The following is a 27286-nucleotide window of genomic DNA, read 5'->3' as shown; positions in this document are numbered from 1 at the left end:
ATTTCAGGCCAACTAGAAGAGGTATGAAACTAAATTAAACACTATTATTTGTGAAAGGATTTTTAAAAGGGTGTATGTTGTTAAAAATTGCCGAAAATTTTACTCCAGCATACAAATGGCAGGCCTAACTATAAAGTCTTAAAAGAACAAAAAGGTTTAAAGTATTATTTTCTTTTTCCCTGAAAAGACTATGTCAATATAAAACGAACAGAAATTAGTTAAAAAAAACTTTTCCACAAAATAAGTTTTTTCAAAGTAAAGTAAAGAACTCCATTGAATCAAAAATGAGGAAAAATAAAATCAAATAGTCCACCAAGCGTGAAACTACCACAAATCTTCCCAGGGGTGATCGTATTGAAATAATGGTCCTAGAAGATTGGTAGAGCGCGCATTTAAACTAAAAATAAAATTTATAGCGCCTTTTTAAGTGACAAAAAAGATTGGAGGGCAACTGCCCCCCACCCACCCCCATTTATTTCCCAAAGTTATCTGATAAAAATTTTTAGGTTGCCATTTTGTTCAGTATAGTTGAAAGTTCAAATAACTATGTCTTTAGGGGTAAAATGACCCCACAGTCTGTGGGGAGGGGCCAGTAAGTTATGAAATTTGCCCATAGTTTACGTGTAGTATTTGTTATTGGGAAGTATACAAACTTTTTCGGGCGGGAGGAATTTTGTGCTTGGGGTGGATTTCCATTGGGAGAATCTTCCTTTGGGAGGGAAGTTTCCGAGGGGGGGGGGATTCCAGGTAAAATTTTATACGGGGAGGAAAAGTCCCCTTTCCAAATAGATCTTTAAAATGTTAAATAAAAGATTTGGTTTGATGCGTCTCTTACTTTGACCCAAGCCTACCGTAACATTTCACTTACTATAAGCCAGCCCTGCAGGACTGATTACGCATCAGTACCCATCCTTTTACGGTATTAATTAAAAAAAGTTCTTCCACAAAATAAATATTTCAAAAAAAAGTAAAGAACTCCATTAAACCAAAAATGAGCAAAAATAAAATCAAATAATCTACCAAACGTGAAACTACCACAAATCAGCATCGATAAATAAATGAAACCCAGAACGAAGAGAAATTACAATAAATAACCGAGTCGAACTCAAAACTAGCAGAAATTAACACGAGTAGGGCTCAAAACCCCTATGCCTTCCCAAGGCCAGAACATAATTATTACTGAAAAAAAATACAAATGGAATGTGCATTGTTAGTTTAATATACATATACTGATATTTATTAATCAAAATGTTAATATTATTTGATTTATTAAAGCTGTAAAAGTAAAAACATTTATATTTTTCCAGTAAAGTGCAAATTATGTTCTGGCCTTGGGAAGACATAGGGGTTTTGAGCCCTACTCATGTTAATTTCTGCTCGTTTTGAGTTTGACTCGGTTATTTTTTGTAATTTCTGTTCGTTTGGTTTCATTTATTTATCGATGCTGATTTGTGGTAGTTTCACGCTTGGTAGATTATTTGATTTTATTTTTGCTCATATTTGGTTTAATGGAGTTCTTTACTTTTTTTTGAAATATTTATTTTGTGGAAAAACTTTTTTTAATTAATACCGTAAAAGGATGGGTACTGATGCGTAATCAGTCCTGCAGGGCTGGCTTATAGTAAGTGAAATGTTACGGTAGGCTTGGGTCAAAGTAAGAGACGCATCAAACCAAATCTTTTATTTAACATTTTAAAGATCTATTTGGAAAGGGGACTTTTCTAAAGCGTGAAAGAGCTAAATATAGTTCTAAGCAAAACGTGTGCTGTCAACTCTGCCTCACTGCATATGGTACTGCAATAGGACTATGGTATTGTTCTATTGAAAATACAATAAGCGGCAACCAGGTAATCTTAGAGAATATAGCTAATTAAAGTTCTGCTACCTAAAGCAATAAATGTGTTTGTTGCAGACAAGCTCACCATTAGAAAACCCTACCTTATACCACGTGGTACATTCGAAAATGATATCTCCTCCTCAAATGAAAGATGTTATGCTTCTGCGAAATATGGAAACTAGAAGAGGATCTGATTCCAAGCCTTCACCCCAGTCAGCAACTGATGTTTCTGACCAAGAGGTAAGTAAAACATCCATGAAGCAGTTATGCTACAGTCAGTAATCACCAAGTTATTATTTATTTATTTCATTGTTTTGAAATATTGCGCTTTGGTCCTTTGAGCTTTCAAAACGTTTGTAAACAAAAAACGTGAAACATAAATGCAAGTTTTCAGAGTTTACTGTGGCAGTCGTCTCGAATCTATGTAAAGTCACATAGATTGTACAGATTTGAAAATATGCCCGAGGCCAAACCGGCCTGATCTACCCGGGCCAAAAATTGGCCCGAGCCACACCATACTCACGCCTGTTCATCAAAACAGTATTTATAAATGGTGTGTGTTCTTCCACGATATTTTTGTAACACTTGTACTATAAAGGCGGAAAATTGAAGTGGAAACAACTTGGTTGCCAAATTAGGCACGGATGTATTATTGGCCGTGTAGTTGTGCACACTTTTGTTTTTATCTGTGATCATAGTATATCTTGAAACTTTCTCAAATCCAGAGCTTCCCTATGTTGCATAAAGAAGCTGCCTAAAGGTCAAACGAAAAAGAAAAAAAAACAAACACAGAAGTTGCATTTTAGGCAAAAAAAAAAAAAAAAAAAAAAAAAGAAGTTGCATGTTAGTCGAAAAGAAAAAAACAACAACAAAAAAAAACAAAAGTTGTATTTTATGAAAAACGAAAAAAAACACAAAAGTTACTTTTAGGCGAAACGAAAAAAGAAAAAACAACAGAAGTTACATTTTAGGCGAAACAAAAAAAAACAATGAAGAAAATGAAGCTATTCACAGCCAGTGAAATTTTTTGCCTAAAAACACGATTTCTTATGAGATGCAGCACAGTATTTTCGATAAGCCACTCGTTTTTTTTCTTTATGGTTGTATATCATACGAGTAGACAAATTTAGTGTCCACCGTACAAGTACATCGTACATGTACACCGTATACACATTTTACTAGCAAAAGATTTAGCTTTCAGAAGGTTTCGAGGTCACAGTTTACAAGGTTTTATTGGTTAAAATGGAAGGATTGGCATTTTAGGGCCAAATTCGTCAAATTTTCAAAAACTATAACATATTATAAGGGTTTGTTTTTCGTATATCAAAGTTACATCTTATTACTTATTAAGGTAGATATATGCGTCCCTAAATATATCCTCCCAACTACTTTAACCCTTTATTTCCAACAGAATTTCATTGAAGTATTTTACAAACGTTTCATGAAAAAATACTTCGCTTATCTTGTTGATTCCAAATATGTTACATTTTTACGAGATTACCACTCGGTATTTTAATCTGCCATTGTCCTTTGAGTAGGATTTTTACCACATAAATCATTTTATTATCCCTTCGCCCATAACAGATACACACGTAAAGAGTGATTTTTTTCGTTCAAAGCTTAATTTGTTTGATATAGGTATGTCACACGCCACAACTGCCTCCAGTTTGTAGCCAAAATTACAAAAATTGGACTTATTAAAGTTACATTGATAAATTATGAAATTCATTCTCCCCCGGAGAGGGATATTTACCATATAAATCTTTTTATTATCCCTTCACCCTTAATCCATAAACAATAAATTTGTTGGTTCAATGCTTTGTTTCCTAGGCATGGATCTATAACAGGGTTCAACCCACAGCTGCCTCCAGTTTGAAGCCAAAATTACAAAAATTTGACTTATTAAGGTTTATAAATTATGAAATTAATTCTCCCCCGGAGAGGGATATTTACCATATAAATCGTTTTATTGCCCCTTCACCCATAACCCATAAGCAATAGATTTGTTGGTTCAATGCTTTGTTTCCTAGGCATGGATCTGTGACTGGCTGCAACCTGCAGCTGCCTCTAATTTGTAGCCAAAGCCACAAAATTTGGCATAAAAAATTTTTAGGTAACCGCGGTCAGTTTAGTTTAATTTTTCAACCTGGTAACTTTTTTTTCTTGGAACTATTGATGAATACCTGGAAACACTTGAGAGCACTTAATAGGCTTAAAACATCTTTACTTTACTACTAAGCAATTCATGTTGAAGGACCAAAGTCAACTTTATTAAACAAACATATGTCGATCACTGATATTATCTCTCAAATTATTTTAAATGGTATCTTTGTCAAGTTTTTTCCTATCAATACACCAATCCAAAGATAAATTGTCACTCTTAGATATCTTGTCACATCTTTCCAGTCTCACATCTCATGTGTGATTAACGTTATGAAAAAGGCTAAAATGCCTTGGAAAAGATTTGATTTCCAGGTTTGAATTTATCTTTTACTTTGTGCAATAGTTTTCACCTCGCTGGACAACATAGCGCAGCTCTACTTTGATGTCACGGAATTCTGAATGTGCTTTTATTTATTCCTGGTGTGGTGAAGTCAGAGACTTCACCACACGCTATACTCCATTTGACACTGTAACTCCATTTGGAATGATCTACTGAGGGAGGATATCCCTGAAAATCTGGCTGTTGATGGCTGTTTACCATTTCGCATATTGCAATCCATTTTCCACACCATCTGGTACTCATTCGGCTAATAATTCTGTGAGAGAAACCTACTAATCAAGCATTGGTGTAAGAATGACTTTTCAAAAATTTAGGATATAGATATTTTTGAATACTTTGACTTTTAAAATAACGTTAGTGTGTGTTTTTTTGCGTAGCATTTGCAGTTTAAAAGAATTTACGATGGAAAATGAACCTTTATAAGTCAAAAAACGGTCGATTATTCAGCATCATTGAGATGATTTATATTTGCTGAGACTTAAATGAGAAACTTGTAGGTTTTATTTGTCATTCTTCAAATTTTTTTATCCTATGCTTTTAATCCATCAGCAAGTCCACTCTTAATGATTCTTTTCGTTAGTGAATTTTTCTCCAGCAATTTTTATATTGGTTATGAATTTATGTTAATGGTATAAATTAATGGTGATAGATTTATAAAGGTTTGCTGAATCACGATTGGTGGTTCAACTTGCAGTAATTTTCTATCGGATCCTAGAAACACGCTATTATTACTGCTTTCTGTCTTCAAAATAATTTTGGATGAACTTTATTTAGGTTTAGAATGCATCCCCTTTTTTTCTTGTTTTTTGTCTGAGCAGTCTAGATAACCTTGAAACAAATCGGCAAGGATATTTAGCTCAGACGCAAAAGAATCTCCCAGAAAAAAACCCGAAGTTTTGCCATATTACAAAGACTTTAATCGGTATGTTTCAGATATATAGGTATGTTTGGCTTTTGAAGAATCGGTTATAGTAGGTTCTTTGAAGTTTCTCAGTTTGATAGTTGATCAAGACATTAAAACAAGACATTTTAGTCATTGAAATTTTATTTTATCTTTCATTTTTTATATTTTATTTTAAATTTTATTTTATTTTATTTATTCATTTTTATAGATCTTTTATTTTTCAGGCTGATGATTACCTCGAAGACTTGTCGACACCAGACTACGACTTTGATACGTTTGACTTTGTTGGACGTTCATTCTCGCAAGAAGTAAGTAAACCTTCCTAAATGTTTTTTTTTTATTCAGAATACTAAGTTTTTCGAACCTTAACTGTTATAGCTTGAAATTTCGAAAGACCAAAAGCTCAGACAAGCAGAATTTAGAAATTATACTTGTAAGCACCCTAACTCCCCTTCCCCTGCCCAAAAAACAGCTTTGAAATCCTGAAAGCCCAAAGAAAATTGTAACTCCTAAATTGACAAATTGTAGTTGAATTTTATAGATATCGCTGCAATTCAAAGTTTCCAAAAATCGGGGATTTTGACTTTCCTTCACAAACTACGACAATAAATAGAAGCAATAAGACAAAATAATCAGAAACGTCAATAAGAATGGCCTGTTTCTTGTTTCTGGGAATAGTATTTAGAGATTAAATGTTCCATATTTGGAAAACTTATTACTATGGTAATGTTTTTCCAGTTTTCCTAGATAAGTCCTTTGAATCAATGTCAGGGAGAGATCACTAGTCAATTTCAGGGAGACTCTTACTAGTCTTTCTGTATATTTCTTTCTCTTAGAATATTTTGTAATTTCCAGCTTACCCTAGCCAGCTCTCCAAAATATAAGGTGCTTTTAGAACTAAGTGTACTGTGTAAATTCCATCGTTCCAACGGTTTTAACTCCTAGACCCAAAATAATTTGAGGCCTCTGCAAGGAAGAATTGCTTTGAGTAGATAAAAGTTAGCGGTCAAACGTGGCAAAAAATGATTTCTCGAACTATGTTATTCTCCCTGTCGCTGCTGACCAGTGTTATCAACACATGGGTTGGAATATTCAGTGTTCTTTTCAAAGTCTTTCATCGTTGGTTGGTAAAAGTAATCAAAAACTCGTCAATCAATTTGTTTTCAATGAAAATACAAAAAGAGTCTTTTTGAACGAAATTACCGAAAAAGTTTTGTTTTTAATCTAGAAGGGAGGGTAGGTAGGAATGGCAATCATTAAACGATTTATTTGCAATGAAAATCCAAACGAGATATTTTGAATAAAAATATTCCAAAAAATATATTTTTATCAATCTAGGAGGAGGTGGGAATCTAGAGGGGAATTGCAATCCTCAATCCACTAATTTTCATTGAAAACACACAAGAAAAATTTTAAAATGAAAATAACAAAAGAGATACTTCTCAAAATCTAGGATAGGGTGAAGGGGGGGGGGGTCTTGAGGGAAATAGTATCTTCAATCGATTTTTTTTCAATGAGCACACAATAAAAAGTATTTTTGAATGAAAATACCAAAAAAAGTATTTTTCCAAAATCTAGAAGGGGAAATATTTGGTGGATTCCTTCTAAATTTTTTGTATCGTTGGTTGTAAAAATCCTTAAAAACTGTCTAGCCTGATTTTTCTAGCTATGATCCTTTTAGTGCATGAATTGGCAATTTTAGGAAACGGCAATTTTTCGAAAAGGCTTAGTTTTTCAGCTATGGCCTCTATTTTCTTAAAATAAGAAATAGCCATTCGGAAAATTATGAAAGACTCAATTTGTGCCCAAATCATCTTTGTACTAGGTCAGGTTTTAGGGTAGGCTTTTGCTATTTATGAGTAAATTGACGAAAAAAATGCCAAAAAGAAGAGCAAATAGGATTTCTAAGTAAAGAAGGTAAAACATGCAAGAATTTGGTCCGTGTTTTATCATAATCGCATTACTTACGATTAAAAAAATATATTTTAACAACATCCTTATGGTCTGTTTTATCCCAATGTGCCCACCTTGTCTGCAACAATGCTTAGATGACTATTTTTTTAGGGTTTTCGACTAAAGCTATCAGGTTTAGGCTAGTATGAATTTAACTTGACTTAGATAAGTTTGCTTAGACTATGGTTGTGACTGTTTCAAAATACTTCCAAACAGAGTGATTTATTAGATCATCCTTAAATAAATTATTGATGTACACCAATCACCAGGGCCTTTTTTCTCCAGACATACAGGAATTTAAGAAGGGATTTATTCTATCACAGGATTCTCTCAACACTTATAACTCGCCTTCGTTGCTTTAGTGGCATTCAAGTTGGGCTAGTGGTTAAATTTATCCCAATTAATTTCATGTATATATATATATGTCTATATATATATATATATATATATATATATATATATATATATATATATATATATATATATACTTACTTAGACTTAGGTCCTCCTACGCCTGGGGTCGCATAAGGCAGCAACAGTGGTTCGCCACGACGACCTGTCCTGAGCCTTCAACCATAGCTCCTCCAACGAGGACCTTGCCAGCTTCGCCTCCTTCATTAGCGACCTGCCAAGGGTCATTTTCGGTCTCCCTGATTTGCAGAGACCGGGAGGGGGGGTCCAACACCATGCGTCGTGCGGCAGCCTTCCTTCCCCCATTCGCACCATATGCCCCCAATACATCCATCGCCGCTTTCTAATGAGGTCCGTCCAATGTATATTTAGGATAGACCTTAGGCAATTATTGTCGAATGCCTGGAGTCGTCGTTTCTAGCTGAGCAGTGATGCTCCAAGTTTCGCAGCCGTACGTAAGGACAGAGACCACAGTAGAGAGGGGGGTCCGACTCCGATCCCTCACCCCTGCTGCCACCTACTACTTTTTTTGCAGCCCAAATAAGGGCATAGAGTCATTAGGGAGAAAGATTGCGTAATCGGGTCAATGACCTCTTTCACCAGGTGTGTTTTTGGCACGTCCTCAGCGAATGTCAATGTTGTTGTTATTGTTTCCGAGGCAAAATGCCAAGGTCAATGTTGTTGTTGTTTTGAACAGAGTCATTAGGAAGAACACGTGGTTAATGGGGTCAATGTTGTTGTCGTTCGAAGCAAAGTTAATGACACTTCCTTCCTGTTCGAGGCAGATGTTATGATCCAGAAATAGTATTTGTTATTGTTATTCGAACCAGATGTTATGAGGTTCCGAGAAACAGTCAATGACACTTCCTTCTTGTTGTTGTTATTCGAGCCATATGTTGTTGTCGTTCGAAGCAAAGTTAATGACACTTCCTTCCTGTTCGAGGCAGATGTTATGATCCGGAAATAGTATTTGTTATTGTTATTCGAGCCAGATGTTATGAGGTTCCGAGAAACAGTTAATGACATTTCCTTCCTGTTCGAGGCAGATGTTATGATCCAGAAATAGTATTTGTTGTTATTGCTCTAGGCAATGTTATGAGTTTCCCGGAATTTGGAACACCTGTGCTGTCGACCTCAATTCACCTATCGTGAATCAATAATTCCCCTTAGAAACAACAAATTAATTTTCCCTTTCTTGACAGATCAATCAATCAATGACATCATCTGTCAGACTTTAAAAATTTCCGCCTAGAAACATTTCTCCAGGAATAGATCCAAATCATTAATGTCTTGGCCTCGGGAACAACTCTTATGGTCGAACTCCAAAGGATATTAATAACCCAAGGCCATGGAAACAATTAGGCAAGAAACATCTTAGCGATGAATTGTTTTAGCGCGCGAGAAGGTTTCCTATTAATTTGAAATGTGTTAGCACAGAGATGCCAATAACAAAGGAACACGCTGAATTTACGTTTAGTGATTATTTGGGCGAAACCGTTTTAGACAGGTTATGTAACTATTTCGGCGAAACAGATAGAGACATTTTAAAAGAAGATTTTTGAAGAGATTTTGGAGGAGGTTTTGAGTGTGGTCGTTATAATACACAAGTTTCATTTGAACAGTGTTGTGAGGTCCTCTAACCCAACCCCAAAGGGTTCCAATCCTCCTACCCCAACCCCGAAGGAAGCCCCCAATCCTCAAAGCCCCCAAACCCCAAAGGCCCTCCACCGGTCCCCCAAAGGCCCATCGAGTTCCCAAAAGGCCAACAGGGTTCCAAGGTCCTCCACCGGTCCCCAAATGTCCCCCAGGCCCCCAACTGGCCCTCCCTGTGACCCCCAAAGACCCTCCCCTGGCCCCCAAAGGTCCACCGGCGCCCCCAAAGGCCCACCCAGACCCCCAAAGGCCATCCCCGGGCCCCCCAAAGGCCCATCGAGCTCCCAAAGGACCAACGGGGTCCCAAAGGCCCTCCACCGATCCCCAACTGCCCCAAAGGCCTTCCCCTGGTCCGCAAAGGTCCCCCCGGCACCCAAAGGACCAAAGGGGTCCCAAAGGCCCTACCGTGCCCCAAAGGCCCCCCCGGCCCCCCAAGGCCCTCCCAGCGCCCCCCAGGCCTCCCCCACCCCCCCCATGCCCTCCCCGGCCCCCCCAAGCCCCTCCACCGGTCCCCCACCGTCCCCCCGCGCGCCCCACGGCCCACCGACCCTCAAGGGACCCACAGACCCTCAAAGGCTCTCCCCGAGCACCCGTCTTTCGTTGATGTGTGTTGTCTGAAACCTCTGATTTGGGATGTGTAGTTTGCTACTTCAGGCTTTTCTGAGCTAAGGTTTCCTAGTATTTCCTAGGTGAATGTTGTCTGAAACCAATAGTTTGGGGTCAGTAGTTTGCTATTTCAGGCTTTTATGAGCTAGGTTTCTTAGCCTTTCGTTGGTGTGTGTTGAGTGAAACTGATGATTTGAGATATGTAGTTTGTTATTTTTGACTTTTCTGAGCTGGATTTCTTAGTCTTTCATAGTTGTGTTGTGTCTGAAACCAATGATTTGGGATGTGTAGTTTGCTATTTTCGACTTTTCTGAGCTGGATTTCTTATCCTTTTATAGTTATGAGTTGTCAGAAAATTATGATGTGGGATGTATAGTTTGCTATTTCAGGCTTTTCTGAGCTAAGGTTTTCTAGTATCTCATAGGTGAAAGTTGTCTGAAACCAATAGTTTGGGATGAATCGTTTACTATTTTTGACTTTTCTGAGTTGGATTTCTTAGTTTTTCGTTGGTGTGTGTTGACTGAAACCGATGATTTGGGATATGTAGTTTGCTATTTTTGATTTTTCTGAGCTGGATTTCTTAGTCTTTCATAGGCGTGTGTTCTATGAAACCTATGATTTGGGATGGGTGGATTGCTACTTTTGACTTTTCTGAGCTAGATTTCTTAGCCTTTCATAGGTGTTTGTTGTCTGAAACCTATAGTTTGGGATGACTAGTTTGCTATTTTTGACTTTTTTGAGCTAGATTTCTTAGCCTATCATATGTGTGTCCTTTCAGAAAATTATGATTTGGGAGGTGTAGTTTGCTTTTTGGACTTTTCAGAGCTAGGATTCTTAGTCACTCATAGGTGTTTGTTGTCTGAAACTTCGAGTTTGGGATGAGTAGTTGGCTATTTCAGACTTTTCTGAGCTAAGGTTTCTTAGTATTTCGTAGGTGAATGCTGTCTGAAACTTATGATTTGGGATTTGTAAATTACTATTTCGGGCTTTTCTGAGTTAGATTTCTTAGTATTTCATAGGTGCGTGATGTCTGAAACCTATGATTTGGGCTATGTAATTTCCCTTTCTGACTTTTCATAACCGGATTTCTTAGTCTTTCGTAGGTGTGTGGTGTCTGAAACCTATGATTTGGGATGTGTGGGTTGCTATTTTTTGACTTTTCTGATCAGGATTTCTTAGCCATTCGTAGGTGTGTGTTGACTGAAACCTATGATTTGGGATGGTTAATTTGCTATTTTTGACTTTTCTGAGCTAGATTTCTTAGCCTTTCATATGTGTGTCCTTTCAGAAAATTATGATTTGGGATGTATAGTTTGCTATTTCAGGCTTTTCTGAGCTAGGATTCTCTAGTCATCTCATAGGTGTTTGTTGTCTGAAACTTCGATAGTTTGGGATGATGTAAGTTGGCTATTTCAGACTTTTCTGAGCTAGGATTTCTTAGTATTTCGTAGGTGAATGCTGTCTGAAACTTGTGATATGGGATATGTAAATTACTATTTCGGGCTTTTCTGAGTTGGATTTCTTAGTCTTTCATATGTGTGTGATGTCTGAAACCTATAGTTTGGGATGACTAGTTTGCTATTTTTGACTTTTCTGAGCTAGGTTTCTTAGCCGTTCTTAGGTATGTGTTGTCAGAAAATTATGATTTGGGATGTGTAGTTTGCTATTTCAGGCTTTTCTGAGCTAGGATTCTCTAGTCACTTCATAGGTGTTTGTTGTCTGAAACTTCGAGTTTGGGATGAGTAGTTGGCTATTTCAGGCTTTTCTGAGCTAAGGTTTCTTAGTATTTCGTAGGTGAGTGTTGTCTGAAACTTATGATTTGGGATATGTAGATTACTATTTCGGGCTTTTCTGAGTTAGATTTCTTAGTCTTTCATAGGTGCGTGATGTCTGAAACCTATGATTTGGGCTATGTAATTTCCCTTTCTGACTTTTCATAACCGGATTTCTTAGTCTTTCGTAGGTGTGTGGTGACTGAAACCTATGATTTGGGATGTGTAGTTTGCTATTTTTGTCTTTTCTGAGCTAGGATTTCTTAGCCATTCATAGGTGTGTGTTGACTGAAACCTATGATTTGGGATGGTATAATTTGCTATTTTGAACTTTTCTGAGCTATGATTTCTTAGTCCTTTCATAGGCGTGTCCTTGTCTGAAACTTCTGAGTTTGGGATGAATAGTTTCGCTATTTCAGGACTTTTCCGAGCTGGATTTCTTAGCCGTTCATAGGTGAATGATGTCTGAAACCTATGATTTGGGATATATAAATTACTATTTCGGGCTTTTCTGAGTGGGATTTCTTAGTCTTTCCTAGGTGTGTGTTGTCTGAAACCTATGATTTGGGATGGGTGGATTGCTACTTTTGACTTTTCTGAGCTGAAGTTCTTAGCCTTTCATAGGGGTTTGTTGTCTCAAACCTATAGTTTGGGATGACTAGTTTGCTATTTTTGACTTTTGAGAGCTAGGTTTCTTAGCCGTTCTTAGGTGAGTGTTGTCTGAAACCTAGGATTTGGGATATGTAAATTACTATTTCGGGCTTTTCTAAGCTAGATTTTATAGTCTTTCATAGGTATGTGTTGTCTGAAACCTATGATTTGGGATGTGTGGGTTGCTATTTTTTGACTTTTGAGAGCTGGATTTCTTAGCCGTTCATAGGTGAGTGCTGTCTGAAACTTATGATTTGAGATGGTTAATTTGCTATTTCCGGCTTTTATTAGCTAGGTTTCATAGCCTTTCATAGGTGTGTGTTGTCAGAAAATTACGATTTGGGATGTGTAGTTTGCTATTTGAAATTTTCAGAGCTAGAATTCTTAGTCCATCATTGGTTTTTGTTGTCTGAAACCAATAGTTTGGGATGACTAATTTGCTATTTCAGGCTTTTTCATTTTGAATTTCTGTCATGAAATACAAGAGTTGGAAAATTAGGGTCTTAGTCCACCAGCCCGAATGGTGGAAATCCACTAGCCCAGTATTGGGGTCACAATCCACCAGCCTGAAAAGTGGAAATTCACTAGCTCAGAATTGGGGACACAGTTCACCAGCCTGAATGGTGGAAATCCACTAGCTCAGTATTAGGGTCCCAGTCCACCAGCCTGAACGGTGGAAATCCACTAGCTCAGAATTAGGGTCTTGCCCACCAGCCTTAATGGTTGAAATTCACATTAGACGACACAAAAACTTACACACACACAAAAACTTACACACACACACAAACTTACACATGCACACGAAAACTTACATGCACACAAAAACTTACATGCACACAAAAACTTACACACACACACACAAACACACAAAACTTACACACACACAAAAACACATTAAAACTCACACACACACACCAAAACATACACACACACACAAAATTACACACACACGCACACAAAAACTAAAACATGAACACAAAAAAAACACACACACACAAGCACAAAAAATTACACACACACACACACACACATACACAAACTAAAACACACACACACGAAAAAAAACACACACACGCAAAACTCACACACACCAAAACTCACACACACAAAAAAAAAAACAAAAAAAAATAATAAGGAAAGAGATATATTAAAAGAAAAATAAAACTAACAAGCTCACAAAAACTTACACACACACACACACAAAACTTACACACACAAACACACAAAAACTCACACACACACACGCAAAACTTACACACACACAAAAACTTACACACACACACACACACACACACACACACACATGAACACAAAAACTCACACACACACACACACAAAAACTTACACACACACACACACACACACTTAAACACACACACAGACACACACACGCAAAAACTTACACACACAAAAACATACACAAGCAAACGAACACTTACACACACACACACGAAAACTCACGCACACACGCAAAAACTTACACACACACACACAAACTTAAAAAAACAAAAAAACAAAAAAAAAAAAAAAAACACAAACAAAAAAACACACACATGCACACGAAAACTTACATGCACACAAAAACTTACATGCACACAGGAACTTACACACACACACACACACACACACACACACACACACACACACGAGAACTCACACACACACGCGAGGCTTACACACACAAAGACTTACACACACACACACACACACACAAACACACATGGACACTGAAAGACTCACACACACACGCACAAAACACACACACACACACACACACAAACTTCACACACACACACAGAACACACACACACACAAAACTTACACACACAAACACACACACACACACACACACACACACACACACACACACACACACACACACAAAACTTACACACACACATAAGACACACACACACACACAAACACACACACACACACGAACACACACACACACGAAACACGCACACACACACAAACACACACACACACACACACAAACTTACACATGCACACGAAAACTTACATGCACACAAAACTTATACACACACACACACGAAAACTTACACACACACGTCAAGACACACACACAAGACTTAGACACACAAAAACACACACACACACACAAAAACTTACACCAACGCAAAAAAAATTTCACACACACACACAAAAACTTACACACACACACACACAAACACACAAAAACAAACATAAGCAAAATCACTAACACTTTCGTTCACACAAACTATTACCCCCACGTACTACAACATACACACAAAAAAAAATTTACCCAAACTCACAAAAACTAACACACACACACATACGAAAACTTATGCACACACACGAAAACTACCATATCACAGTTACATTGTCTTAATTTTTCAAATTTCATTTTGAATTTCTATCGTGAAATGCAAGAGTTGGAATATTTCAGTAGTAACTTGCTGTGCTTTACCTTCTCATAGTTACATTCTCTTGATTTTTCGAAGTTCTTTTTGAATTTCTGTCATGAAATGCAAGAGTTGGAAAATTGGTGTATTAGTCCACCAGATCAGTATTTTGGACCAAGTCCACCAGCCTGAAAGGTGGAAATTCAATAGCTCAGAATTAGGGTCATAGTACACCAGCCTGAATAGTGAAAATCCACTATATCACAAGTGTGGACTCAGTCCACCTGCCTGAATGGTGGAAATTTACTAGCTCAGAATTTGGGTCATAGTCCACCAGCCTGAATGGTGGAAATTCACTAGCTCAGAATTGGGGTCTTAGTCCACCAGCCTGAATGGTTGAAATTCACATTAGACGAGGTTACGTGCGCACACACACACAGAGAGAGACGACTAACACACAGGGACAACACACACACAAAGAGACGACACCTAACCTTTTCCGGCGAGTATGGTTAGGTTAGGTTAGGCTAGATTAAGTTAGGTTAGGTTAAGTTAGGTTAGGTTAGCCCACGTACGCTTCACTTAGGTTAGCTTAGGTTAGGTGAGAGACATGCAACATGTTAGGTGTATTATTCGTTTAGATTCGGTTGGTTTTAAATTGGTTGGGTTAAGTTGGGTTAGGCTATGTTCGTCGAATTTAGCGTGAGACCGTAGGCTGAAATAGTATCAAAACAATTAAAACCCCCTCACTTAAAATAACCTAACCTAACCTAATAATACACCTAACATTTTTCATGACTATTACCTAACCTAAGATCAACAAAGTGAAGCGTACATGGGCTAACCTAACCTAACTTAACCTAACCTAACTTAATCTAACCTAACCTAACCTAACCAGAATCGCCGGACAAGGTTAGGTGTCGTCTCTGTGTGTGTGTGTTGTCCCTGTGTGTTAGTCGTCTCTCTCTGTGTGTATGCGTGCCCGTAACCTCGTCTAATGTGAATTTCAACCATTCAGGCTGGTGGACTAAGACCCCAATTCTGAGCTAGTGAATTTCCACTAATCAGGCTGGTGGACTGTGATCCTAATTCTGAGCTAGTGAAGGTCCACCATTCTGGCTGGTGGACTGAGACCACAATATTGAGCGAGTGGATTTCCACCATTCAGGCTGGTGGACTATGACCCAAAGTCTGAGCTAGTGAATTTCCACCATTCAGGCTGGTGGACTGGGTCCCCAATACTGAGCTGGTGGACTAAGACCCCAATTTTCCAACTCTTGCATTTCATGACCGAAATTCAAAATGAACTTCAAAAAATCAAGAGAATGTAACTTTGAGAAGGTAGAGCACAGCAAGTCACTACTGAAATATTCCAACTCTTGCATTTCACGATAGAAATTCAAAATGAAATTTGAAAAATTAAGACAATGTAACTGTGATATGGTAGTTTTCGTGTGTGTGCATAAGTTTTAGTGTGTGTGTGTGTGTAAGTTTTTGTGTGTGTGTGTTATTTTTTTTGTGTGTGTTAGTTTGTGTGCTTGTGTGTTTTATTGTGTGTGTGTGTTAGTTTTCGTGTGTGTGTGTTAGTTTGTGTGTGTGTGTGTGTGTGTGTGTGTGTGTAAGTTTTTGTGTGTGTGTGTGTGTAATTGTGCTATTTAGTGTTTTAGTTTTTGTGTGTGTGTGTGTGTAAGTTTTTGTTGGCCTACTATTTTGTGTGTGTATTTTTTGTAGTGTGTGTGTATGTTTACGTGTGTGTGTGTGTGTGTATAATTTTTTGTGTGCGTGTAAGTTTTAGTGTGCATGTGTAAGTTTTGTGTGTGTGTGTGTGTGTGTGTGTGTGTAAGTTTTTGTGTGTGTGTGCTAGTTTTGGCGTGTGTGTGTTATTTTTCGTTTGTGTGTGTTTATTTGTTTTTGTGTGTTTGTGTAAGTTTGGTTGCGTGTGTTTATTTGTTTTTTGTTTGTGTGTGTGTTAGTTTGTGTGTGTGTGTGTGTGTGTGTGTGTGTAAGTTTTTGTGTGTGTAATTTTTGGTGTGTGTGTGTGTAATTTTTCGTGGGTGTGTGTGTCAGTTTGTGTGTGTGTGTGTGTGTGTGTAAGTTTTTGTGCGTGTGTGTGTGAGTTTTTTGTGTTCATTTGTAAGTTTTTGTGTGTGTGTGTGTGTGTTTTCTTTTTTGATTTTGTGTGTAATTTTTTGCGTGTGTGTGTTTGTTTTCGTGTGTGTGTGTGTGTGTGTGTAAGTTTTGTGTGTATGTGTGTGTAAGTTTTTGTGTGCTTGTATGTTTGTGTGTGCATATTAGTTTTCGTGTTCATTTGTAAGTTTTTGTGTGTGTGTGTGTGTGTAAGTTTTTGTGTGTGTGTGTGAAAGTTTGTGTGTGTGTGTGTGTGTGTAATTTTTTAAGTTTTAGTTTAATGTTTAGATTGTCTGTGTGTATTTTTTATTGTGATAGTGTAATTTTTTATGTGTGTGTAAGTTTTGGCGTGTGTGTGTAAGTTTTCGTGTGTGTGTGTGTAAGTTTTGGGTGTGTGTGTGTGTGTGTAAGTTTTTGTGGGTGTGTGTGTGTCAGTTTTTTTGTGTTATTGTGTAAGTTTTTGTGTATGTGTGTGTGTGTGTGTAAGTTTTTGTGTGTGTGTAAGTTTTGACGTGTGTGTGTGTGAGTTTTCGTGTGTGTCTGTTTGTAAGTTTTGTGTGTGTGTGTGTGTGTAATATTTTTTGATAATTTTATTTATTTTTTTATTGTTATTTTTATCGTTCTTTTGTATGTTTTTGTGTGTTTTTTTTTTTGTGTGTATGTTTTTGTGAATTTATGTTTTTGCGTGTGTGTTTATTTGTTCGTGTTTTTGTTTGTAAGTTTGTGTGTGTGTGTGTGTGTGTGTGTGTAAGTTTTTTTTATTGCGTTTTTGAGTTTTTTTTTGTTTTATTTTTTAATCTTTTGTGTGCGTGTGTGTGTAAGTTTTTGTGTGAGTGTAAGATTTGGTGTGTGTGTGTGAGTTTTCGTGTTTGTGTGTGTGTGTGTAAGTTTTGTGTGTGTGTGTGTGTGTGTGTGTAAGTTTTTGTGTGCATGTAAGTTTTTGTGTGCATGTTAGTTTTCGTGTGCATGTGTTAGTTTGTGTGTGTGTGTAAGTTTTTGTGTGTGTGTATAAGTTTTTGTGTCGTCTAATGTGAATTTTCACCATTAAGGCTGGTGGACTAAGACCCCAATTCTGAGCTAGTGAATGTCCACCGTTCGGGCTGGTGGACAGAGACCCCAATATTGAGTTAGTGTATTTCCACCATTCAAGCTGGTGGACTAAGACCCTAATAATGAGCTAGTGTATTTCCATTATTCAGGCTGGTGGACTGGGACCCTAATACTGAGCTAGTGGATTTCCACCATTCAGGCTGGTGGACTAAGACCCTAATTTTCCAACTCTTGCATTTCATGACAGAAATTCAAAATGAACAAGCCTGAAATAGCAAACTAGTCATCCCAAACTATTGGTTTCAGACAACAAACACCAATGATGGACTAAGAATTCTAGCTCTGAAAAGTTCAAATAGCAAACTACACATTCCCAAATCGTAATTTTCTGACAACACACACCCATGAAAGGCTATGAAACCTAGCTAATAAAAGTCGGAAGTAGCAAATTAACCATCTGAAATCATAAGTTTCAGACAACACTCATCTAAGAAAGGCTAAGAAATCCAGCTCGGAAAATTAAAAAAATAGCAACCCAAACATCCCAAATCATGGGTTTCAGACAACATAAACCAATGAAAGAATAAGAAATCTAGATAAGAAAATCCCGAAATAGAAATTTACATATCCCAAATCCTAGGTTTCATACATCACTCACCTATGAACGGTTAAGAAACCTAGCTCAGAAAAGTCAAAAATAGCAAACTAGTCATCCCAAACTATAGGTTTCAGACAACAAACACCTATGACTGGCTAAGAAATTCAGCTCAGAAAAGTCAAAAGTAGCAATCCACTCATCCCAAATCATAGGTTTCAGACACCACACATCTAGGAAAGACTAAGAAATCACACTCAGAAAAGCCCGAAATAGTAATATACATATCCCAAATCATAAGTTTCAGACAACATTCACGTATGACCGGCTAAGAAATCTAGCTCAGAAAAGCCTGAAATAGCGAAACTATTCCTCCCAAACTCAGAAGTTTCAGACAACGACACACCTATGACAGGACTAAGAAATCATAGCTCTGAAAAGTTCAAAATAGCAAACTATACCATCCTAAATCATAAGTTTCAGTCAACACACACCTATGAATGGCTAAGAAATCTAGCTCAGAAAAGACAAAAATAGCAAACCACACATCCCAAATCATAGGTTTCAGTCAACACACACCTAGGAAAGACTAAGAAATCCAACTCAGAAAAGTCAAAAATAGCAAACTACATATCCCAAATCATAAGTTTCACTCAACACACACCAACGAAAGGCTAAGAAACCTAGCTCAGAAAAGTCTGAAATAGCCAACTATTCATCCCAAACCCGAAGTTTCAGACAACATTCACCTATGAAATACTAGAAAACCTTAGCTCTGAAAAGCCTGAAATAGCAAACTACACATCCCAAATCATAATTTTCTGACAACACATACCTATGAAAGGCTAAGAAACCTAGCTCAGAAAAGTCGAAAATAGCAAACTACATCATCCCAAACTCATAGGTTTCAGACATCACACACCTATGAAAGACTAAGAAATCCAACTCAGAAAAGCCCGAAAGTAGTAATTTACATATCCCAAATCATAAGTTTCAGACAGCATTCACCTACGAAATACTAAGAAACCTTAGCTCAGAAAAGTCAGAAATAGCCAACTTACATCATCCCAAACTATCGAAGTTTCAGACAACAAACACCTATGAGATGACTAGAGAATCCTTAGCTCATGAAAAGTCCGAAATAGCAAACTATACCTCCCAAATCATAATTTTCTGAAAGGACACACCTATGAAAGGCTAAGAAATCTAGCTCAGAAAAGTCAAAAATAGCAAATTAACCATCCCAAATCATAGGTTTTAGTCAACACACGCCTACGAAAGGCTAAGAAATCCAGCTCAGAAAAGTCAAAAAATAGCAACCCACACATCCCAAATCGTAGGTTTCAGACACCACACACCTACGAAAGACTAAGAAATCTGGTTATGAAAAGTCAGAAAAGGAAATTACATAGCCCAAATCATAGGTTTCAGACATCACGCACCTATGAAAGACTAAGAAATCTAACTCAGAAAAGCCCGAAATAGTAATTTACATATCCCAACTCATAAGTTTCAGACAGCATTCACCTACGAAATACTAAGAAACCTTAGCTCAGAAAAGTCTGAAATAGCCAACTACTCATCCCAAACTCGAAGTTTCAGACAACAAACACCTATGAGTGACTAAGAATCCTACCTCTGAAAATTCCAAAAAGCAAACTACACCTCCCAAATCATAATTTTCTGAAAGGACACACACATGATAGGCTAAGAAATCTAGCTCAGAAAAGTCAAAAATAGCAAACTACACATCCCAAACTATATGTTTCAGACAACAAACACATATGAAAGGCTATGAAATCCAGCTCAGAAAAGTCAAAAGTAGCAATCCATCCCATCCCAAATCATAGGTTTCATAGAACACACGCCTATGAAAGACTAAGAAATCCAGCTCAGAAAAGTCAAAAATAGCAAACTACATATCCCAAATCATCGGTTTCAGTCAACACACACCAACGAAAGACTAAGAAATCCAGCTCAGAAAAGTCAAAAATAGCAAACTATTCATCCCAAACTATTGGTTTCAGACAACATTCACCTATGAGATACTAGAAAACCTTAGCTCAGAAAAGCCTGAAATAGCAAACTATACATCCCAAATCATAATTTTCTGACAACTCATACCTATGAAAGGCTAAGAAATCCAGCTCAGAAAAGTCGAAAATAGCAAACTACACATCCCAAATCATAGGTTTCAGACACCACACACCTATGAAAGACTAAGAAATCCAACTCAGAAAAGTCAAAAATAGCAAAATATATATCCCAAATCATAAGTTTCACTCAACACACACCAACGAAAGGCTAAGAAACCTAGCTCATAAAAGCCTGAAATAGCAAACTACTCATCCCAAACTATTGGTTTCAGACAACATTCACCTAGGAAATACTAGGAAACCTTAGCTCAGAAAAGCCTGAAGTAGCAAACTACACATCCCAAATGATAGGTTTCAGACAACACACATCAACGAAAGACGGGTGCTCGGGGAGAGCCTTTGAGGGTCTGTGGGTCCCTTGAGGGTCGGTGGTCCTTGGGGAGCTCGGGGGGACCTTGGGGGACTGGTGGATTGGCTTTGGGGGGCCGGGGATGGCATGTGGGGGTCTGGGTAGGCCTTTGGGGCGCCGGGCGGGCCTTTGGGTGCCTGGGGGGCCTTTGGGGCATGGTCGGGCCTTTGGGCCCCCGTTGGGCCTTGGGGAGCCGGGGGGCCCTTGGAGGACCTGGGGAGGGGCTTGGGGTAAGTTGGGGGCCGGTGGAGGGCCTTTGGGACCCCGTTGGTCTTTTGGGAGCTCGATGGGCCTTTGGGGGGCCCGGGGATGGCCTTTGGGGGTCTGGGTGGGCCTTTGGGGGCGCCGGTGGACCTTTGGGGGCCAGGGGGAGGGTCTTTGGGGGTCCGGGGGGCCAGTTGGGCGCCTGGGGGACATTTGGGGACCGGTGGAGGGCCTTTGGAACCCTGTTGGCCTTTTGGGAACTCGATGGGCCTTTGGGGGACCGGTGGAGGGCCTTTGGGGGTTTGGGGGGCTTTGAGGATTGGGGGCTTCCTTCGGGGTTGGGGTAGGAGGATTGGAACCCTTTGGGGTTGGGTTAGAGGACCTCACAACACTGTTCAAATGAAACTTGTGTATTATAACGACCACACTCAAAACCTCCTCCAAAATCTCTTCAAAAATCTTCTTTTAAAATGTCTCTATCTGTTTCGCCGAAATAGTTCCATAACCTGTCTAAAACTGTTTCGCCCAAATAATCACTAAACGTAAATTTATCGTGTTCATTTGTTATTGGCATATCTGTGCTAACGCATTTCAAATTAATATGAAACCTTCTCGCGCGCTAAAACAATTCCTTGCTAAGATGTTTCGTTCCTAAGTGTTTCCATGGCCTTTGGTTATTAATATCTTTTGGAGTTTGATCAAAGGAGTTAGTCCCGAGGGAAAGAAATTAATTACTTTGGATCTAGTCCTTGAGAAATGCTTTTATGCGAAAATTTTTTAAGTCTGCCCGAGGATGTTATTGATTGATTGATCTGTCAAGAAAGGGTAAATTAATTTGTTGTTTCTAAGGGGAATTATTGATTCACGATAGGTGAATTGAGGTCGACAGCATAGGTGTTCCAAATTCCGGGAAACTCATAACATTGCCTAGAGCAATAACAACAAATACTATTTCTGGATCATAACATCTGCCTCGAACAGGAAGGAAATGTCATTAACTGTTTCTCGGAACCTCATAACATCTGGCTCGAATAACAATAACAAATACTATTTCCGGATCATAACATCTGCCTCAAACAGGAAGGAAATGTCATTAACTTTGCTTCGAACGACAACAACATCTGGCTCGAATAACAACAACAAGAAGGAAGTGTCATTAACTGTTTCTCGGAACCTCATAACATCTGGTTCGAATAACAATAACAAATACTATTTCTGGATCATAACATCTGCCTCGAACAGGAAGGAATTGTCATTAACTTTTCTTCGAACGACAACAACATTGACCCCATTAACCACGTGTTCTCCCTAATGACTCTGTTCAAAACAACAACAACATTGACCTTGGCATTTTGCCTCGGAAACAATAACAACAACATTGACATTCGCTGAGGGCGTGCCAAAAACACACCTGGTGAAAGAGGTCATTGACCCCATTACGCAATCTTTCTCACTAATGACTCTATGCCCTTATTTGGTGTGCAAAAAAAGTTGTAGGTGGCAGCAGGGGTGAGGGATGGTAGTCGGACCCCCATCTCTACTGACCACATTGCTATTATAAATTTTAAGCTTTAACTTCTGGGAATATTTATTATTTCTCCAAACATTTCTAAGGTAGCTGAAAGCAGACCCAGCCAATGTTATTCGGCACAGTATTTCTCTTTCGGAATTGGTATCTTGGGTAAGAATGCTGCCGAGATACTTGAACTCTCTCACTTCCTCAATTTCCTCGTTGTTAACCAAAAGTCCTTCGGCTAAGTCAGGTATGACTGCATTTGACATTGATTTGGTCTTGTTAGCATTTATGGAGAGTCTGACAGCATTTGCCATACGACGAGTTCATTAATGTTGCGTTGCATATCTTCTGGGTCGTGGGTAATATGTGCAACATCGTCAGCAAAATCACCATCATTGAGTTCTCTCAGTGGATTTAATTGTAGACCGCCACTAAAACTGCATCCACGGAGAACAAAATCTATCACTATGGCAAACAGTAATGGTGATAGAATGCAGCCCTGCCTTACACCTGACTGAACAGAAAACCACTCCGTTAGGCCACCCTCTGTCTTTACTGCGCACATGATATCATGATATAGCGCTCTAATTATATTTACAATTTTGGTCGGAATTCCATAATGCACTAAAATCTTCCACATGGTTCCGCGATGTATCGAGTCGAAGGCTTTGAGAAAATCTATAAATACTATAAGTAGCTAAACTTGCCATTCATTGGATTTATCCAGCAGGACTCTCAGGCTAAATATCAGGTCACAACATGATCTATTCTGGCGGAATCCGTGCTGCTCATCTCTCAGAACTTTCTCCACTTTACTTTGAATCCTGTTAAGAATTATTTGGCACAGGACTTTGCTGCCAACAGACTGTAAAGCAATACCTCTCCAATTATCACACTTAGTCTTTTGTCCCTTTTTGAAGAGTCTTACAATTACTGCCTTCGACCATTCACTAGGGACTTTTTCTTCATCCCAAACACGGGAAAGAAGTTCAAATATGGGTTCGGCTAGGGCGTTTCTACCGTACTTCAGTAATTCTGGTGATATGCCATCATTGCCTGCAGCCTTTCCGTTTTTCAAAGTCTTTAGGGCATCCTTGACTTCACTAAGCATGAGAGGTCCGGAACATATTCCGAGATCGAACAGTGGTTCTTCAGGGATATTTAAAGTAGTTGTGGGAGGCATCTGATTTAGTACCTCGCTAAAATGCTCTTTCCAGCGTCGGACTATGTCATCAGTCTGGGTTAATAAAATGCCATCTTTGCTTTCAACTTTCTTTCTTCTTCCTGTTGTAGCCCACAACTTCTTGTGCGACCTCTTACACGGTTTCTGCAATTTTTTCCCACTGACTATCAAGCAACACTTCGTCCCTTAGAAGGGAAAACTTGTTTGACAAAGCAGTAGTATACTTTTGCAATACGTTCGGGTCCTGCAATTTCCTCAAATTGAAGGTTTTCACTGGCCGCTGGGGCTTTGTCACAGTTTTTAGTTTCAGCTGGAACTTGGCAACAACAAGTTGGTGATCGGAATAGCAGTCGGCACCTCGGAAGGTTCTAACATCCTCTAGACATCGTCACCTGCGCCTCGCAATTAGGATATGGTCTATTTCATTTCGTGTTACACCATCAGGCGAGTTCCAAGTATACTTGTGAAACTGTTTATGTGGAAACCATGTTGCGCCGACGATAAGTTCATGAGTAGCACAAAAATTGATTAGTCGCACACCATTGTCATTAATTTCCCCCAGTCCATGTTTACCGAGGATAGTTGGGGCATAAGAAGCATCACCTCCAACTTTAGCATTAAAGTCCCCACACACAGTCACAATATCATGACGATGCGTTTTTGCAACAACATTCGATAACGCACGATAAAAGTCGTCTTTGGTTTGATCACAGGCATCATTCGTTGGGGCGTACATTACAATAACTGTTAATTTGGCCTGTGAAGGGGCGAAACGGGCACGAAGAATCCTCGCACCAATTCGTTCCCAGTCCACAAGGCATTTATTTGGCCCGATTACTTTTGCGACACCTGCTTCTTTTCTAGTCTCAAGTCCGGAATACAAGATGTGGTAAATCTCAGTTTTCAAAGTCCCGAAACCAGTAAGCCTGGTCTCAGAAATTCCAGCTATGTCAATACGGAACTTATCAACGGTTCTCATAACACTGTTGAGTTTTCCTGGTTGTATTTCTTGATTAACTGTTCTAACATTCCAGTATCCAATACGAAAACACTCGGCCGTTTTCAAGAATCCTGTCCGGGGGCGTGCATTAGTCGTCATCACAGAAGAAGAAGAAGTCAATCCGAGGCTAGCTGCTGCTGTTTCTTGAGTAATCAGTTTTTACGGTGGCGGGTTACTAGCCCACCGACCAACCAACGAATTGGAACAAAGTGGTCAGCTTAGATTAGTATAAGCAGGGGTACCGCGAGCTGGTTGCTGACCACCGCTCCTCCTCCATCTCAATCTATTAAAAAAAAGAAGAAAAATACTTCCAGTAATTCATTGCAATTTGCCTACCTAAAAGTTTCCCCCTTTTCATATTTCACTCGTATACAGTTTTACTTCTCTCTTCTTCCCTCAGTTTTCTTCTCCTTCTCCTACTCCCTTGTCCTTCTTATCTCTACAACTTTATGCCGCTTCCCTGACAGTTTTTTTCTTTACCAGGCAGAGTGACCTTGAAAATCTATATGTTTTATTTAGGCCGTTAGCTTTGAGCCTTGACCTAGAGAATATCTCTTCTTATATTTCCAGTCAAAACCAATTGATGCTGTCTCCTTACGCTCAAACTCAACAACGGTGGCATATGGACACAAACTCACTAATGGAAGTAGACCAGCTGGACAAAAAATCGTTGTTTCAAGATCAAGGTAGTCAATACGGGTTTTGGGGAAATAAATAAATGCAAGTAAACTAGCAAATCCTTCGTATGCTTTTATAAATTGGAAGTTAAAAATTCCCATTTTTTCATAAAAATAAGAAAATTTCATTTTCACTGGAAGTAAAAATAGTCATAAAAAATTCCATAATCTCGTTTCTCTTTGCATATGATTAAAATAAAGAGTTTAGCTTTCTAATAGACGCTTTATTGATTCAGACTAGAAAAAACTAGACGAAAATTGTGCCTAACATATTTTTTTTTTTTTTTAGTCTATTTACTTTCATTATCGCAAGGACCAACAATAAACACAATTTCTTTGATATAATTGTCCTATTCTAATAGATCGATAGATAGAAAGATAGATAGATAGGTTTATTTTCCATATATTAGTAAAATAATTACATAACAATCTACAAATCCCCACAAAAGCTCCATGGCCTGTAGGAGGGGGATTATGAAAATATCAAATAAACATTAAACATTTAAACGCTTAAGATTTAAACAATAAAGACATAACATCAATATTTAAACATATAATATTAAAAAAAAAAAAAAAAAAAAAAAAAAAAAAAAAAAAAAAACAAGGACGGTTCACTAAATAAACTTTATCAAACTACAGTGAATCAAAACATCTAAAAAAAAAAAAAAAAAAAAAAAAAAAAAAAAAAAAACTTGGCAGCAGAAAAAAGCAAAGAAAATTAATCACACGAAAACAAATATTTTTTTACTAGTCTTTTGAAGGTGCCAAACGAGTGGCATTCTCGAGCCGAATCGGGAAGGGTGTTCCATGTCAAATGACACGCAACAAGAGGATTAAAATCGAATCTTATTGTTGGTGTATGGGGAATTTGGATATTTAGAGAACTACGGAGTTGATAATTTGACCGATCAGATACAAAAGAAGACGTAAACCTAAGCGACCTAGGAATATCGCCATGGAGCTGAAGAAGAGCGAAAGACGCACAGGAAAGAATATCAAGTTTTTTAATATCAAGTAACGGTTTAGTTGCCGAACGATTTACATCCTGGATAAGATTTATAGCTTTATCACAAATATTTGAAAGCGATTTGAGAAAAGAAGGGAAAGTAGACATCCATATGACTGAACAATAGGAAACATAAGAATGACTTAAGCTATGAAATAGGATTCTTAGAATTGGTCCTGGAAAGATATGCTTTAGTTTTCTTAGAATACCGAGGTTTCTGCATACCTTCATTTTAATCAAATCAATATGGTGTTTGAAAGATATATTTTCATCTAGGAGGATACCTAGGAAACGGTCATGGCCATCCTTTGGTCTACTAATAAAGCCTTTGGATATATGAATTTCAGATAATTGAGGGCAAGCCTGGGATATACGAGAAAAAACTAAAAAACTAGTTTTAGAAACATTTAAGGCAAGAAAGTTAGCATCAAACCAAATCGAAAGTCTCTCAAAGCGGTCCACTAACTTTGTACGAACTTCATCCTCTGTTCTCCCAGAAGTAATAAGGGTGGTATCATCGGTAAAAGTAACAAGAGAATCCGAGGTATGCAAACTATAATTATGGGTAAGGGAGACTGTTGGATGACATAGACGACAGCAATAAAGAGGATTTTTATTTCCAACTTCAAAAATTAGGGCATGTATGCAAATTAAAAACAGTACCGGCCCTAAAACTGACCCTTGAGGAGCCCCCTGGTCAACACTTGATGGTTAGCGAAAAAATGGATGAACAGAAATTATTCTAC

The 27286-nt window shown here is 38.2% G+C and overlaps 1 protein-coding gene across 1 annotated transcript; it reads left to right on the top strand.

The window, feature by feature from the left end:
* Nucleotides 1–1918: 1918 nt before the first annotated feature.
* Nucleotides 1919–25581, top strand: LOC148938934 (uncharacterized). Its single transcript, XM_089107431.1, has 3 exons — nt 1919–2077; nt 5469–5552; nt 25428–25581. The coding sequence occupies exons 1-3, from the start codon at nt 1964–1966 to the stop codon at nt 25545–25547; spliced, it is 318 nt and encodes a 105-aa protein (XP_088963557.1). The 5' UTR covers nt 1919–1963; the 3' UTR covers nt 25548–25581.
* Nucleotides 25582–27286: the final 1705 nt, after the last annotated feature.

Source organism: Artemia sp. Qi Xiang Cuo, unplaced genomic scaffold, assembly GCF_049724085.1.
Source record: "Artemia sp. Qi Xiang Cuo unplaced genomic scaffold, ASM4972408v1 HiC_scaffold_28, whole genome shotgun sequence".
Taxonomy (NCBI): domain Eukaryota; kingdom Metazoa; phylum Arthropoda; class Branchiopoda; order Anostraca; family Artemiidae; genus Artemia; species Artemia sp. Qi Xiang Cuo.
This window is presented reverse-complemented; position numbering and strand designations above follow the sequence as displayed.